At 37.6% G+C, this 12912-nt stretch overlaps 1 protein-coding gene across 3 annotated transcripts in view; it reads left to right on the top strand.

The window, feature by feature from the left end:
* LOC126483627 (transmembrane protein 268) overlaps nucleotides 1–8338 on the top strand; it is a 112483-nt gene extending 104145 nt beyond the window's left edge. The window contains exon 6 of one of the 3 annotated variants that reach the window (XM_050106675.1): nucleotides 7415–8338. In XM_050106675.1, coding sequence (XP_049962632.1) covers nucleotides 7415–7441 — 27 coding nt within the window. In that variant the 3' untranslated portion in view covers nucleotides 7442–8338. The remainder of the gene's footprint in view (nucleotides 1–7414) is intronic. The other 2 variants (XM_050106674.1, XM_050106672.1) reach the window with 2 other exon arrangements.
* Nucleotides 8339–12912: the final 4574 nt, after the last annotated feature.

Raw genomic sequence — 12912 nt, 5'->3', positions numbered from 1 at the left:
CTCAAAAGAGTGGCAGAGTTTGAAGCACTTCTAAAAACAATGGAGCTCGCATAATACTATGTACAGAAATGCACCTAAGACCTACAGCAGTGAGGATTTTTGGGCAAATGTGTGTATTAAAAGGGTAGGCAAATGGAAACTGGAGATAATGTATTTGTCATAATACACAAGAAACTTGAATCTATCAAGATAGGAATTGAAACTGTATGTGAATGTGAGTCAGTAACGTCTAGTACCAAGGATTTGTGAGAACTTACAATTGATTTCTTGTGTTGGTCACCAGACTCATCCTCAGAATTAACTGAAGACTTTAGAGAAAACATCAGCTCACTAACACATATTGAGTTAACTAGACAAAGCAGCAGTAATCATGCCTTATGAGGAAATTCCAAAAGTCTAGCCCTGGGCAGGATCATACAGAAGAACTGTGGTTGAGTTCAGCAGATTTGCACCGTAGAACATTGGATGATGGGAAGGATTCTCCATCACCAACAGGCTTGGTAAAGAAGCTTCTAAAGAAACAACAGCTACTGCACAGTATATGGAGCTTCAAGATTTCAACAATTACCCCAGCAGAATCTTGTCAAAAGCCCCTTTCTAAATTTAAAGAAATTCTGGTTACATGTACAGGAAGTCAGTGGTAACAAAGTTAGTATCCAAACACTTGTGGATGACAAAGATTCAGAATTTAGGATAACAAAGCAAAAGCTTAAATGTTGAATTCTGTTTTCAAATATTCCTTTACAGTGGTGTTGAGTAACAGCTGAAATTGCTGAAATTAAACAAGGCACCAGGACCAAATGGAATCCCTATCATATTGCAGACAGAACTTGTGGACAAATCGGGCTCTCTATTGTGCATACTATATCGCAAATCCCTCAGACAAAAAGCTGTACCCATTAGTTGGAAGAAAGCATAGGTCACAAGAGTCTACTGGAAAGGTAGCAGATGTGATCCACAAAACAAACATCCATCTATTGTGAATTCTTAAAATATATTCTGGGCACAAACTTAATGAACTACCTCAAACAGAATGGCATTTTCCACGACAACTACACACATGAAAAAAAGTTTTGCATCACCTCGGTTCCGAGAGTTTCAGAACCTCTACAGAAAATTGGGATATAGAGCAACATAAACATACTTTCCACCCTTTTTATTGCTCATGAAAACCACACATTGCATGTTGTACCACCATACAGCAAGACCTTCAGAGGTTGTGGTCCGGATTGCTGTACACACCAGTGCCTCTAATACCCAGTAGCATGTCCTCTTGTATTGGTGCATGTCTGTATTCGTTGTGGCATACTATCCACAAGTTCATCAATGCACTGTTGGTCCAGATTGTCCCACTCCTCAACGGCGATTCGGCATAGATCCCTCAGAGTAGATGGTGGCTCACGTCTCCGTAAACAGCCCTTTTCAATCTATCCCAGGTATGTTCGATAGGGTTCATGTCTGGAGACCACGCTGGCCACTCTAGTCGAGCGATGTCATTATTCTGAAGGAAGTCATTCACAAGATGTTCACAATGGGTGTGCAAATTGTCATCTCTGAAGACAAATGCCTCGACAATATGGTTGCACTGCTGGTCGGAGGATGGCATTCACGTACTGTACAGCTGTTACAGCGCCTTCCATGACCACTACCGGCATACGTCGGCCCCACATAAAGCCACCAGGGAACTTCCACCTTGCTGCACTTACTGGACAGTGTGTCTAAGGTGTTCAGCCTGACCGGGTTGCCTCCAAACATGTCTCCAACAGTTGTCTGATTGAAGGCATATGTGACACTCATTGGGGAAGGGAACGTGATGCCAATCCTGAGTGGTCCATTCGGCATGCTGTTAGGCCTATCTGTACCGAATTGCATGGTGTTGTGGTTGCAAAGATAGACCTTGCCATGGACGTCGGGAGTGAAGTTGCGCATCATGCAGCCTATTGCACATAGTTTGAGTCGTAACACGACGTTCTGTGGCTGCACGAAAAGCATTATTCAATGTGGTGTCTTTGCTGTCAGGGTTTCCTCCAAGCCATAATCCGTAGGCAGTGGTCAACCACTGCTGTAGTAGCCCTTGGGTGGCCTGAGCAAGACATGACATAGACAGTTCCTGTCTCTCTGTATCTCCTCCATGTCCGAACATCATCACTTCGGTTCAGTCTTAGACGCCTGGACACTTCCCATGTTGAGAGCCCTTCCTGGCACAAAGTAACAATGCAGATGTGATGGAACTATGGTATTGACTGTTTAGGCATGGTTGAACTACAGGCAACACGAGCTGTGTACCTCTTCCCTGGTGGAATGTCCGGAACTGATTGGCTTTCAGACCCCCTCCATCTAATAGTCACTGCTCATGCATGGTTGTTTACTTCTTTGGGCAGGTTTAGCGACATCTCTGAACAGTCAAAGGGACTGTGTCTGTGATACAATACCCACAATCAATGTCTATCTTCAGGAGTTCTGGGAACCGGGGTGAGGCAAAACTCTTTTTGATATGAGTAGCATGGATTCCATAAACATTGGTCATCCAAAACCCAATTCAAGGTTTTCCCATATAACATCCTGAAAAATCATGAACCAAGACAATTGGGTAGTTGCAACATTTTTAATTTTATTTCTGAAAAGCATTTGACTCGGTACCATATATGTCCATTAAACGATCATATGGAAGTGTCAAAGAAATTTGCGACTAGTTAAGGCTTTCTTGGTAGGGTAGACAAAGAATGTGATTGTGAAAGGAGTGTCACTGTCAGAAGTAGAAGTAACCTCAGGTATATTCCATGGAGGTATGTTCTGACCTTTGTGATTCTTGTTGTGTATTAATTACTTGGCAAGTAATATTAATAGTAACCTTGTAGTTTTGCAGAAGATGCAATAAAGTACTATTTGTAAAACAATACACAGATATCCAATCAAACCACGGTAAGATTTCTAAGTGGTGCTAAGATTGACAACTTTATTTAAATGTTCATAAATGTAAACATCTGTACTTCAAAAATCGAAAAAATATGGTATCTTGTCACTACAATCAGTGATCGTGATTGGTATCAGTCAACTCACCAAATGCCTTAGCGTAACAATTTGGGTGTGTTAATTGAAATGTGCACACAGACTCAATTGTAAGTAAGCCAAATGGAAGACTTAGGTTCATTGGTAGAATACTGGAAAAATTCAGTCTACAAAGGAGATTGCTTAAAAGACACAATGTAGAATATTTCTCAGATGTGTGGGACCTTACTGAAGATGACTAACAGGAGATATTGGATGTCTACAGAGAGAGGCAGACTTAATGGTCACAGATTTGTTTGACCTAAGGAGAAAGTCACTGGCAGGAGAAGAAAGAAATCTAATACAAAGTGCAACGGGAAATTCCCTCTGCCATGCATTTTTCTGTTGTCTGTGTAGTATGATTGTAGTTGTAGAAGATATATTCTTTCTTTGTTATGTGTGTATGAAAAAACATGCTGTAAAACAGATCAATTTGTATTTTGGTCGAGTGGTGGTCATTTAGTTGGGTGCTGTCTGTAGAGTGAACACCTCAAGCACTTGGAGAATCAACCATTAATTCACTTTGGGTAGGAGGTCAGGAGCAATGGACATGAAATGATCCAACTACGTGTAGACTTTGTTAGTGTGTAGTTCAAAATCATATAGTCCATCTTCTCCAGTTTTAGTACCATCCAGTGATGCTAGTTGAAAAATTGTCACCAAATTGTGGGTGTTGCAATTGCAATCACAAATACAAGGAGGAACTATACTTTTGATTAATCTATCACTCTAGGAATCATATCAGAATGCAGTCTTTTTGGTTCGTTGCTTGCACATGTCTTCTACTATTCTGTATTTCCAGATCACAAGTAACGTTAACTGCTTATCAATTATGAATGTGTGTTACAGCTGTTTACAAGCCCCAGAATCATTTGCAGTATGATGTTAGAAGTAACTGTGAGAACCTGGTGTATCAGATGTCTTGGAAGAGTACTGGAACAAGTAATTTTGTTGTATGTGTGAGACCCAATCTAATGAATGTCAGGGTAAAGCCAAGCCAGCTATATTTTCCAGAATCTTGCCTTTTTACTGCAACCTTGTCTCCTTTAGTGCTGAATCCAAGAACTGTTTCTAACAGTCTGCTTGGCAGCAGATCTTCAGTCTTCTACATCTACATCTATATCTATACTCTGCAAACCACTGTGAAGTGTGTGGCAGAGGGTACGTCCCATTGTATCAGTTATTGCGGTTTCCTCCCATTCCATTCATATATAGAGCACAGGAAGGATAATTCTATAAATGCATCTGTGCATCTTGTAATTAATCTAATCTTGTTTTCATTAGCTCTGTTTGAGCAATACATGGGGGGGGGTTATAGTATAATGCTATAGCTTGAAACTTTGCAAGTAGGCTTTCCCAGGATAGTTTACATCTATCTTCAGGAATCTGTCATTTCAGTTTCTTCAGCATCTCTGTGATACTCTCCCATAGGTCAGACAAACCTGTGACCATTCATGCTGCCCTTCTCTGTATACATTCAATATCCCTTGTTACTGTCAACTGGTATGGGTCCCACACACTTGAGCAATATTCTAGAAGCTTGCAGAAGTGATTTTGTAAGCAATATGCTTTGTAGACTAATTGCATTTTCCCAGTATTTCTCGTATTTTTGTGCCCCCTCCTCCATATCTGTGTAGGATAAACCGCAGCAGACATAAATTCTAAAAATATCACAGTTATTTAAAATGATGGATGTGATCTGTGAAGTTGTGTGGTCGTTTACCCTGCATTTACTTTTTGGATCTACCTGCCAAGTGAATTATCTTGTAGGCACTAGAGCAAAAGAAATTTCATTGTTGTTGAGTTTCTTCATGTGCTAAAATTTCTGTAGTGTGTTGCAAGCACTTAAATAGAATTACTCAGGGAGTAATGAGTAAAGAGCAGCCATGACTCAAATTTTCCTTCTGCAAAACTGGCATGGGGAGGTGCTATACTGCTAGGCACCAGGATAAATAGAAATAGACAAAAAAGAGCGGTCTGAAGGGACATATGAAGTTAGCTTGTCAAGAAGATAACACGATATATTAAATCAACTCCCTTCAAACTCTACATAATTTTTTGATAAGATGTGTGAGAAGCATAATCTCAGAGTGCCTGACAAAATCTATACCATGGAAATATGGCATTTGCAAACTCACACTCTATTTGAGTAGAGTAAGTATAAAACTATTGAGCTGAGCACTGTAGCCAGATTCAGGAGCAAATATGAGAGTCAACGCTTGTTCTGAGTACTGAGTGTGATGCACTTTCTGAATACTAATTACAATCCAGTCAGGTAAAGCAATAATTATGGACGCTAAATGTCCATTGGGAATGTATCAAGATTTCATTTTTCCAAAGTTCTTGTAGGCAGAGATCAGAGTAAGACATATACATTTGGGGCATCCTATTATGCTGTCCCTTCAGGGGTATGAATGAACAGCAATCACTGGTATAATAATGAAGGAACATTCAGTATTTCAACAGTGTCTCATAATGATCACTTCTTATACAAATTAAATTCTGAGAGTAAGTTAATTCCCTATTCAGGTGAGAACTGCTCAGTAACATTTTGCTAGGGGCTTGACGAGAAATGCTAACAGTACAGTAGTAGAAGTGTGGAATGTGAGAAGTGGATGTTGTAGGTGAACTGGAAAAGCTATGAGAAAAATGAGCTAGTTAAATTAGGCTTAGTTGATATCAGTAAAGCGAACTTAAAAGATGATTTTGAGATGGATGATTGTGGGGTAATAACAGCTACATAATTTTTGACAGATAGTCTCATAATAGTCTCATAGTTATGAACTGAATGATGGGTAAAGGTAAGTTGTTAAAAGAAAAGCAGTAACAGATTTGTTCTGTTAAGCTTTGAATGAAAGAAAAAGCCAACCTCTATTGCACATGCTTACGTGTCCACATCAAAGGCTAATGCAGAAGAGCTGAAGAGAGAACATTGATAAAATAACTGAAGGATGATGGAAATTTTATAGTCCTATTTGATTTTAACAATATAGTGTGACTCATCTTTACAGGAGAATATAGGCTGGAGGAAAATAAATGGAGAAAAAATTGTTATAGGCTTCACTTCATTATAGCAAACATTATCTTCCTAAATCGCAAGAGAAGTAGTTGCGTTTGGAAAATATCAGCAGAGATAAGATGTGTGGTGATCTAGACAATATGCTTGTGAGGCTCACACATCTTTGTATTATCAATAACTTTCTGGAATCAAGCGTACACCAGTGAGAAAGCCTACTGGAATGCAGTATCTATGGGGCACTACATTTATTATGTAAGGACTCTGTTTTTGTAAGAAAATTTTGCATGCTCATGTACGTTTTATATGTTTTACATTTATTGTGAGCTATCAGTCATCTGTAACTTCATCATCACTTTAAACATTTACGTAGCTTTTTCATCTTAAAATATTTTTAAAAATCAAAACCTTAATGACATCAATCTAGTGAGCACTAGAATTAATGCATGCAAGTTCGAGTGAAGTATTGTAGTGATAATGGTTTTAACACCGTTAACTTCTTTTTAACATGTAGACTCATTCACAAGTTTACATAAATGACAGACAACTGTCCAGCTCTGTAATTGTCCACTCTGAAACAGCCATGTCTGTGTTCTTTATGTGATTGGAGATGAAAGGGAGAAAAATCCAAATGAGGTCATTACGATGTTACCCAATATGATGAAAATCATAGTTTTAAAGCTATGGTTATGCCAAAGGTAATGGCAGTTGTGGGTAGTAATGAAAATGCTTTGGTTCAAGAGTTAGTTAGCAGTGTTCTGCTCACTTACATTGACATTGAATTGCTGTACATTTTGCTGAACTTGGAGTGAGGAGACGGGGAAATCATACCAATATGAAATGCCATTTTACCTTGTCATTTTCTGCCATTGCCTTTAATTTTGTTTGGACTGTACTCTCTGAGATGACACTTGTATGAGCCTATAATCCTACTGTATTTATAACAAAGAAGTTTAATGACTTCCTAACTTGCATGAAAATAAAATAGCACCAAAATTTGAGTTTAAAATTAGTAACAGTAGTCCAGTGCTAATTAATTACCATCTCTACTGAGCCTATAGTCCTACTGTATTTAGAACAAAGAATTTTATTGACATCCTAACTTGCTTGTAAATAAAATAGTACCAAAATTTGGGTTTGAAATTAGTAACATTAGTTTAGTACTAATTAATTACTATCTCTACTATGAATCACTTAAGATATTGAATTAACTTCTTGTATGTGTACTGCATGCAATCGCAAACTGTGTTAACCAAGCAGGTACTCTTCAGAGACTGTTTTAGAGCCAATAATGCCCTCATATTTGTCACTATTCTTAGAGTTATGCTTTAATTGTATGTTTGTTTTCAGATTATCCTTGCAGCATCTGTGCTCTGATGGTTGATCGACAATTTGAGTTCAATTATTAGATGGTCCTCTTGCAGTCGTGCAGCAGTCACACCATAAAATAATTTTCCAGTTTGTTATCTTTCATGGGGAATATTGTAAGAAGATAATGCCTCACATTTTGTGAGTAATTTAATGGGTGAACAAAAGTTATATATATTTTAGAAACTGGTGCTTGAACCTCGCAAGGGACTACATCAGTGAACAGGTTTTTCTTTTGTTATCGTGCTCTGCTCAGAAACATACTGAATGTGTTGTAATTTCATGATGAGCAGAACAGTTAAAAAGGGACATTCTGTGATAGGCTTCCATTAACTGTTAATAAAACCATTTTCTTTAATGTTAGATTTCAGATTTTTATCTCATTTTTTTATAGTTGTGAAAAGTGTTACTAATCAATGCGTGATGTGTTTGATTCTGGTATGAACATTATGGTGAACTGTCTGGGGTGCTTATTTATATAAAAAATAGAAAGAAAGCAAAACAAATGAGGAAAAGAGCTAGAGAATAATACTTGAACAATTTTATTTTGAGCACAACTCAATTCCGTCCTAAATGCATTTACTGCTCATTCATTTTCTTGTAACCATTAATTAATATTACCACATTGTACGTGATCCTGTATGTACTATGTCTTATGATGTAAAATATTAAATATTTTTATTTTTAATACACTTTTTCACTCATAATGTGCCTTGTGTAGACATAATGTTACTGAATGCAGCATTGTAAATTAGTGTTTTAAATATAAAATCTACTCATCCAAATTATGCAAAAATGAATTAAGTAAATAAATGAACTTTAATTAGTGTTCATGTAGCACACTCATCTGAAATTTGTTGATCAGGTTTAGAGTTTTCAACAATTAATTCCAGTTTTGGCATTTTAATTCTCATGTAAAATATTTTGTTCCAGTTTTGTTATTTAATAAAACTAGTTGTGAAAAAAATTAATAAATGCAACTTAGAAATTATTGTGGGAAGGATCCTTCGTGGTATTCACTTGAAACTCTTTTTTTTTATGTTACCATTAGAAATTTTATTAATAAAAGACTGACATTGGGGAATCATTTCATATTTGAAAATAAACAAAACTGTATTATGTTGTGCAAGACAGTAAGAAATGAATGTCAACAAGATGTGGTACAGTGTACCTCCATAGAACCCACTGAAAAAAGTCCAATAATAAATAAATTAATTAATTAAACAAGATTCTTGAAACTGTAGATTAAAGAAATTTTAAAATAGTTCCTTCACAAAGACAGGAAACAAGAAGAACGTTAAGAAGTATTTTATTTATGTATTTTAAATTACTAGGCATATGGTGTCTCTAATACATAGCACCATTGAATTGATAACTAATAACACAAGGCAATCACACAAACAATTCACAGATTGTTAAAAATTTCATGCAATATTGTATACAAGCCACTAATAGGTCTAAGCATGTTAAAAATATTGATAAAAAGTCTGCATACAAAAGTTATCTGATGATAGTGATGCTCTTGAAGTTTTAGCAAATCTTGAAATAGTGGCTTTTTGAAATCACAATTATTAACACAAGTAAAGTGAATGTGTTTGGCATCCTTGTCTTGGCCATATGAACTCGGTGGCCAAGGTGTCAGACCACTGTAGTGCACATGTTTCTTGAAGTTGTGATTGAAGTTCAGGCAGTGGTAGATCTGAAACTCTCTGAACACAAGCAGTTGTTATGTCAATGATGCATAGATAGCAAACGTTACACGTGTGTATAAACTCTTCTGCTATTTCTGAAGTATTCTTACAGTTTTTAATTCCAGAATTTCCTGCCATTCCTTAGTAGGAATTTCTCTATTGGAACTGCCCCCCCCCCTTTTCAACAAAAAAAATGTACCATTTAATTTTTCTTAAATCCATAATGTGCGTTTATCCATCAGAAGATAACCTCTTAACATTTGCGGAATAATTTCAGCAGATTCAGCATGCCTTAACACAATGAGGGTATGACTTCTTCCACTGTTTTATTTATTTAGCAGATGGCTAGCACAACACAACAAAACAGTTTTTCTTTAACAACAATGGAAACTCTAGGTATGCCTATCAACAGTATGGTAAAAGACAGATTGCTGCTTACCACAAAGAAGACACATCAAGTTGCAACTTGATGTGTCTTCTTTACAGCAAGCAGCACTCTGTCTTTTCTTACATTGTTGATATTTTTTTAACAATACATATACTTTTATTTAACACACAGAAAAAAATATAAGTTAAATTTACATTATTTACAGAGCTCAGAAGGTCAAAGACATATCCAGCATACACAATTGATGCCTTTGTTGCCAACAGGAACTCTCTAGGAAAGGATTGTTTTGGGCACATATGTGTGATGTGCTGAACAGTTTGTCATTCTGCACCACAGTCACAGCTGGGCGAATGTATTAGTTGCCATTTTTACATTGGGTTAGCACACGTTTGCTAGTTGTCCTATTTCTTTCAAAGTATATTACACTTCAGCAGTGTAGGCATTGAACTGAGATAATATGGTGATTAGTTGTGCTTCCTGTTAAAAAGCTTATTGGAGATCTTGTATGATGGCTATCAACTCTGCTTTTAAGTGGCACCTAGATGATCAATAATATTGTGGAATATTGCTGAGACGGTCCCCTAGACTGCTGCTGCGATAATTGCTCTACTTTGTTTCAAGCTGAAAAAAATGTGGATGAAAAAGATTCATCTACAAAAACTTGTTGATAAAATTGAGGTTGAACAAAAAGAAAGATTATCAAACTTTACATGTTGATGGTTCAACATTTGCTACATTACTGGAAATAGTTGTCCCCATGATCAAAAAACAAAACACTGCAATGAAAGTCACAATTTCACCAAGCCAGTGCTTATTTATTACACTAAATTACCTTGCTGCTGGTAATTCTTTTGAAGACTTGAAATTTATAAGCACAGTTTTCTGCTCGTAGCATTGGACAAATACTTCTGAAACATGTCATGCAATAATATGAGCACTGAAGAATTATATTTGGGTAAGTAATGTATTCATTAAGTAAATATACATATAGACTTTTATACAGTGTTGCAATTACAGAGAAGTAAGTCATTTCACTCAAATTGAGCAAAGAATTGTGCCGTATCTGGTGCATACACTGTTACTGTTTCTTCTGGTGTGGAAGGAGATGCAGTGCAGAAACTTGTTGGTTGAAGTGGTACAATTTGAATCCAATTTCAATATAAACTGTCAAGTTTTCCCATCACATAAAATGTTGCAATAAGCTGTTGTTCTGGAACCCCCTTCTCAAGCTTCACTGCCCTTGCCCTGGCAATGTGCACTGTGTCACACTCTACATATTGTAGGCACTATCTTACCCCATTCAGAATTTCTTCCTGTTGCATACTTTTTTCTGTCTGTTCAGTTTTGGTAACTACAAAGAAGATTATTAATTATTCAAACCATGCTGAATTGAATGCCTAAACAACTTTATGTTTACAGTTGCTTGTACACCAGAAAGGTGGAAAGAAACTGCATAAGAATTGAAGCTACAGTGAAATTTTCTGCATGTTTTGGCCCTGTAGATGGTTAACATGTAGTAGCCATCAAGATACTATGTGGCTCTGTACCTCTTTATTATTACCATAAACACTTTTTCAGTATAGTTATGCTGGGAGCAGTAATTGCCAACTAACCAATACCATCCAAACAGGTCTCAGAAGACCCACCAGCACTGACTGCCGTGTCATTCTCAGGCTATAGGCATCACCAAATGCAGATACGGAGGGATGTGTGACCAGCACACCAGAGCCGCTACTTCTCAGTCAAATTGCTCTGCAGTTTTATTATTCAGTTTGGAGACTTCCTTAGATCCAACAACTTCAACACACCACCAGAAAAAGATAGTTGACTAGGATACTAACAGTATCTCCATCCATAAACATTTCTAACAAGACTTCTAGCTAAATGATGGTACATGGGTAGACAACATCAGAGCAGTGAAGTTTTGGGGCAGCTCTGCTTCTGGTGATGTAAGGACTTGTAATGCCAAACACTTGTGAAATGAGGTAATAAAAGTACCAAAATAAGTTTTTCACCCCTGTATGTCTGTAAATGTGTGAGGTCTTATTGCCAAGGTAGCAAGAATGAAAGAACAAACATGATGAAACAAAAAACAAGCTTTTACTATGAAGTAAAAAAAAACTATCAAAATAATGACAGTCTAATAGAAAGTGAACAGCACTGAAATCAGCATCTGCTAACTTGTAACAAACATTCAAAACCATGTTACTCCACTCTTTGCATTTTAACCTAATCGAATCATCCTTGGCATGCAGTCCACAAGGTATCCAAAACGTTGCATTCTTCAATGGCACCCTTCCTAGTGTTATCCAGTGTGTAAGCAGGGTTCCTGTGGTGTTGCACTGCAAGTTTCAGTTGATCCGAAGCACCGTTGATTGAGTTCATGTTAGCAGATACTACAAGGTCATTTATTCATTTGATTCTTACCTTCTAGAGGAAGGTGAACATGTTGTCCCCATGGATTGTTACCCCTGAAAGTGAATCTATTGCCAAAATGCTGAGTGTAGAGCTGCACAGTAGGCTGTAGGTTCCTATCTATACCCACATATATACTCCATGAACTACTGTGAAGTGCTTTGTACAGGGTATTTGCCTTTGTCCAATATCTCCTTATAGTCTTGTTTGAACAGTGCTCTTAAGGTGGGTTGTCCAAATGCTTTGTCAGCAGTCTCCTTTGTAGACGGACTTAATCTTCCCAGAATTCAGCCAATAAACTTAAGTTTTCAATCTGCTTCACCTGCAGCTGAGCATACACTGTGTGATCAAAAGTATCCGGACACCTGGCTGAAAATGACTTACAAGTTTGTAACGCCCTCCATCGGTAATACTAGAATTCAATAGGGTGTTGGTCCACCCTTATTCTTGATGACAGCTTTCACTCTTGCAGGCATATGTTCAATCAGGTACTGGAAGGTTTCTTGGGGAATGGCAGCCCATTCTTCAAGGAGTGCTGCACTGAGGAGAGGTATCAATGTCAGTCGGTGAGGCCTGGCATGAAGTCAGCGTTCCAAAACATCCCAAAGGTTTTCTGTAGGTTTCAGGTCAGGACTCTGTGCAGGCCAGTCCATTACAGGGATGTTATTGTCATGTAACCACTCCACCACAGGCCGTGCATTATGTACAGATGCTCGACCATGTTGAAAGATGCAGTCGCTATCCCTGAGTTGCTCTTCAACAGTGGGAAGCAAGAAGGTACTTAAAACATCAATGTAGGCCTGTGCTGTGATAGTGCTATCCAAAACAACAAGGGGTGCAATCCTCCTCCTTGAAAAACACGACTACACTATTAACACTGCCGCCTCCGAATTTTACTGTTGGCACTACACACATTAGTAGATGACATTCACCGGGCATTTGCCATACCCATACCCTGCCATCAGATCGCCACATTGTGTACCGTG

This window comes from Schistocerca serialis, chromosome 6 (assembly GCF_023864345.2).
Source record: "Schistocerca serialis cubense isolate TAMUIC-IGC-003099 chromosome 6, iqSchSeri2.2, whole genome shotgun sequence".
Taxonomy (NCBI): domain Eukaryota; kingdom Metazoa; phylum Arthropoda; class Insecta; order Orthoptera; family Acrididae; genus Schistocerca; species Schistocerca serialis.
The sequence above is the reverse complement of the archived record's forward strand: the minus strand, read 5'-3'. Positions and strand labels throughout refer to the sequence as shown.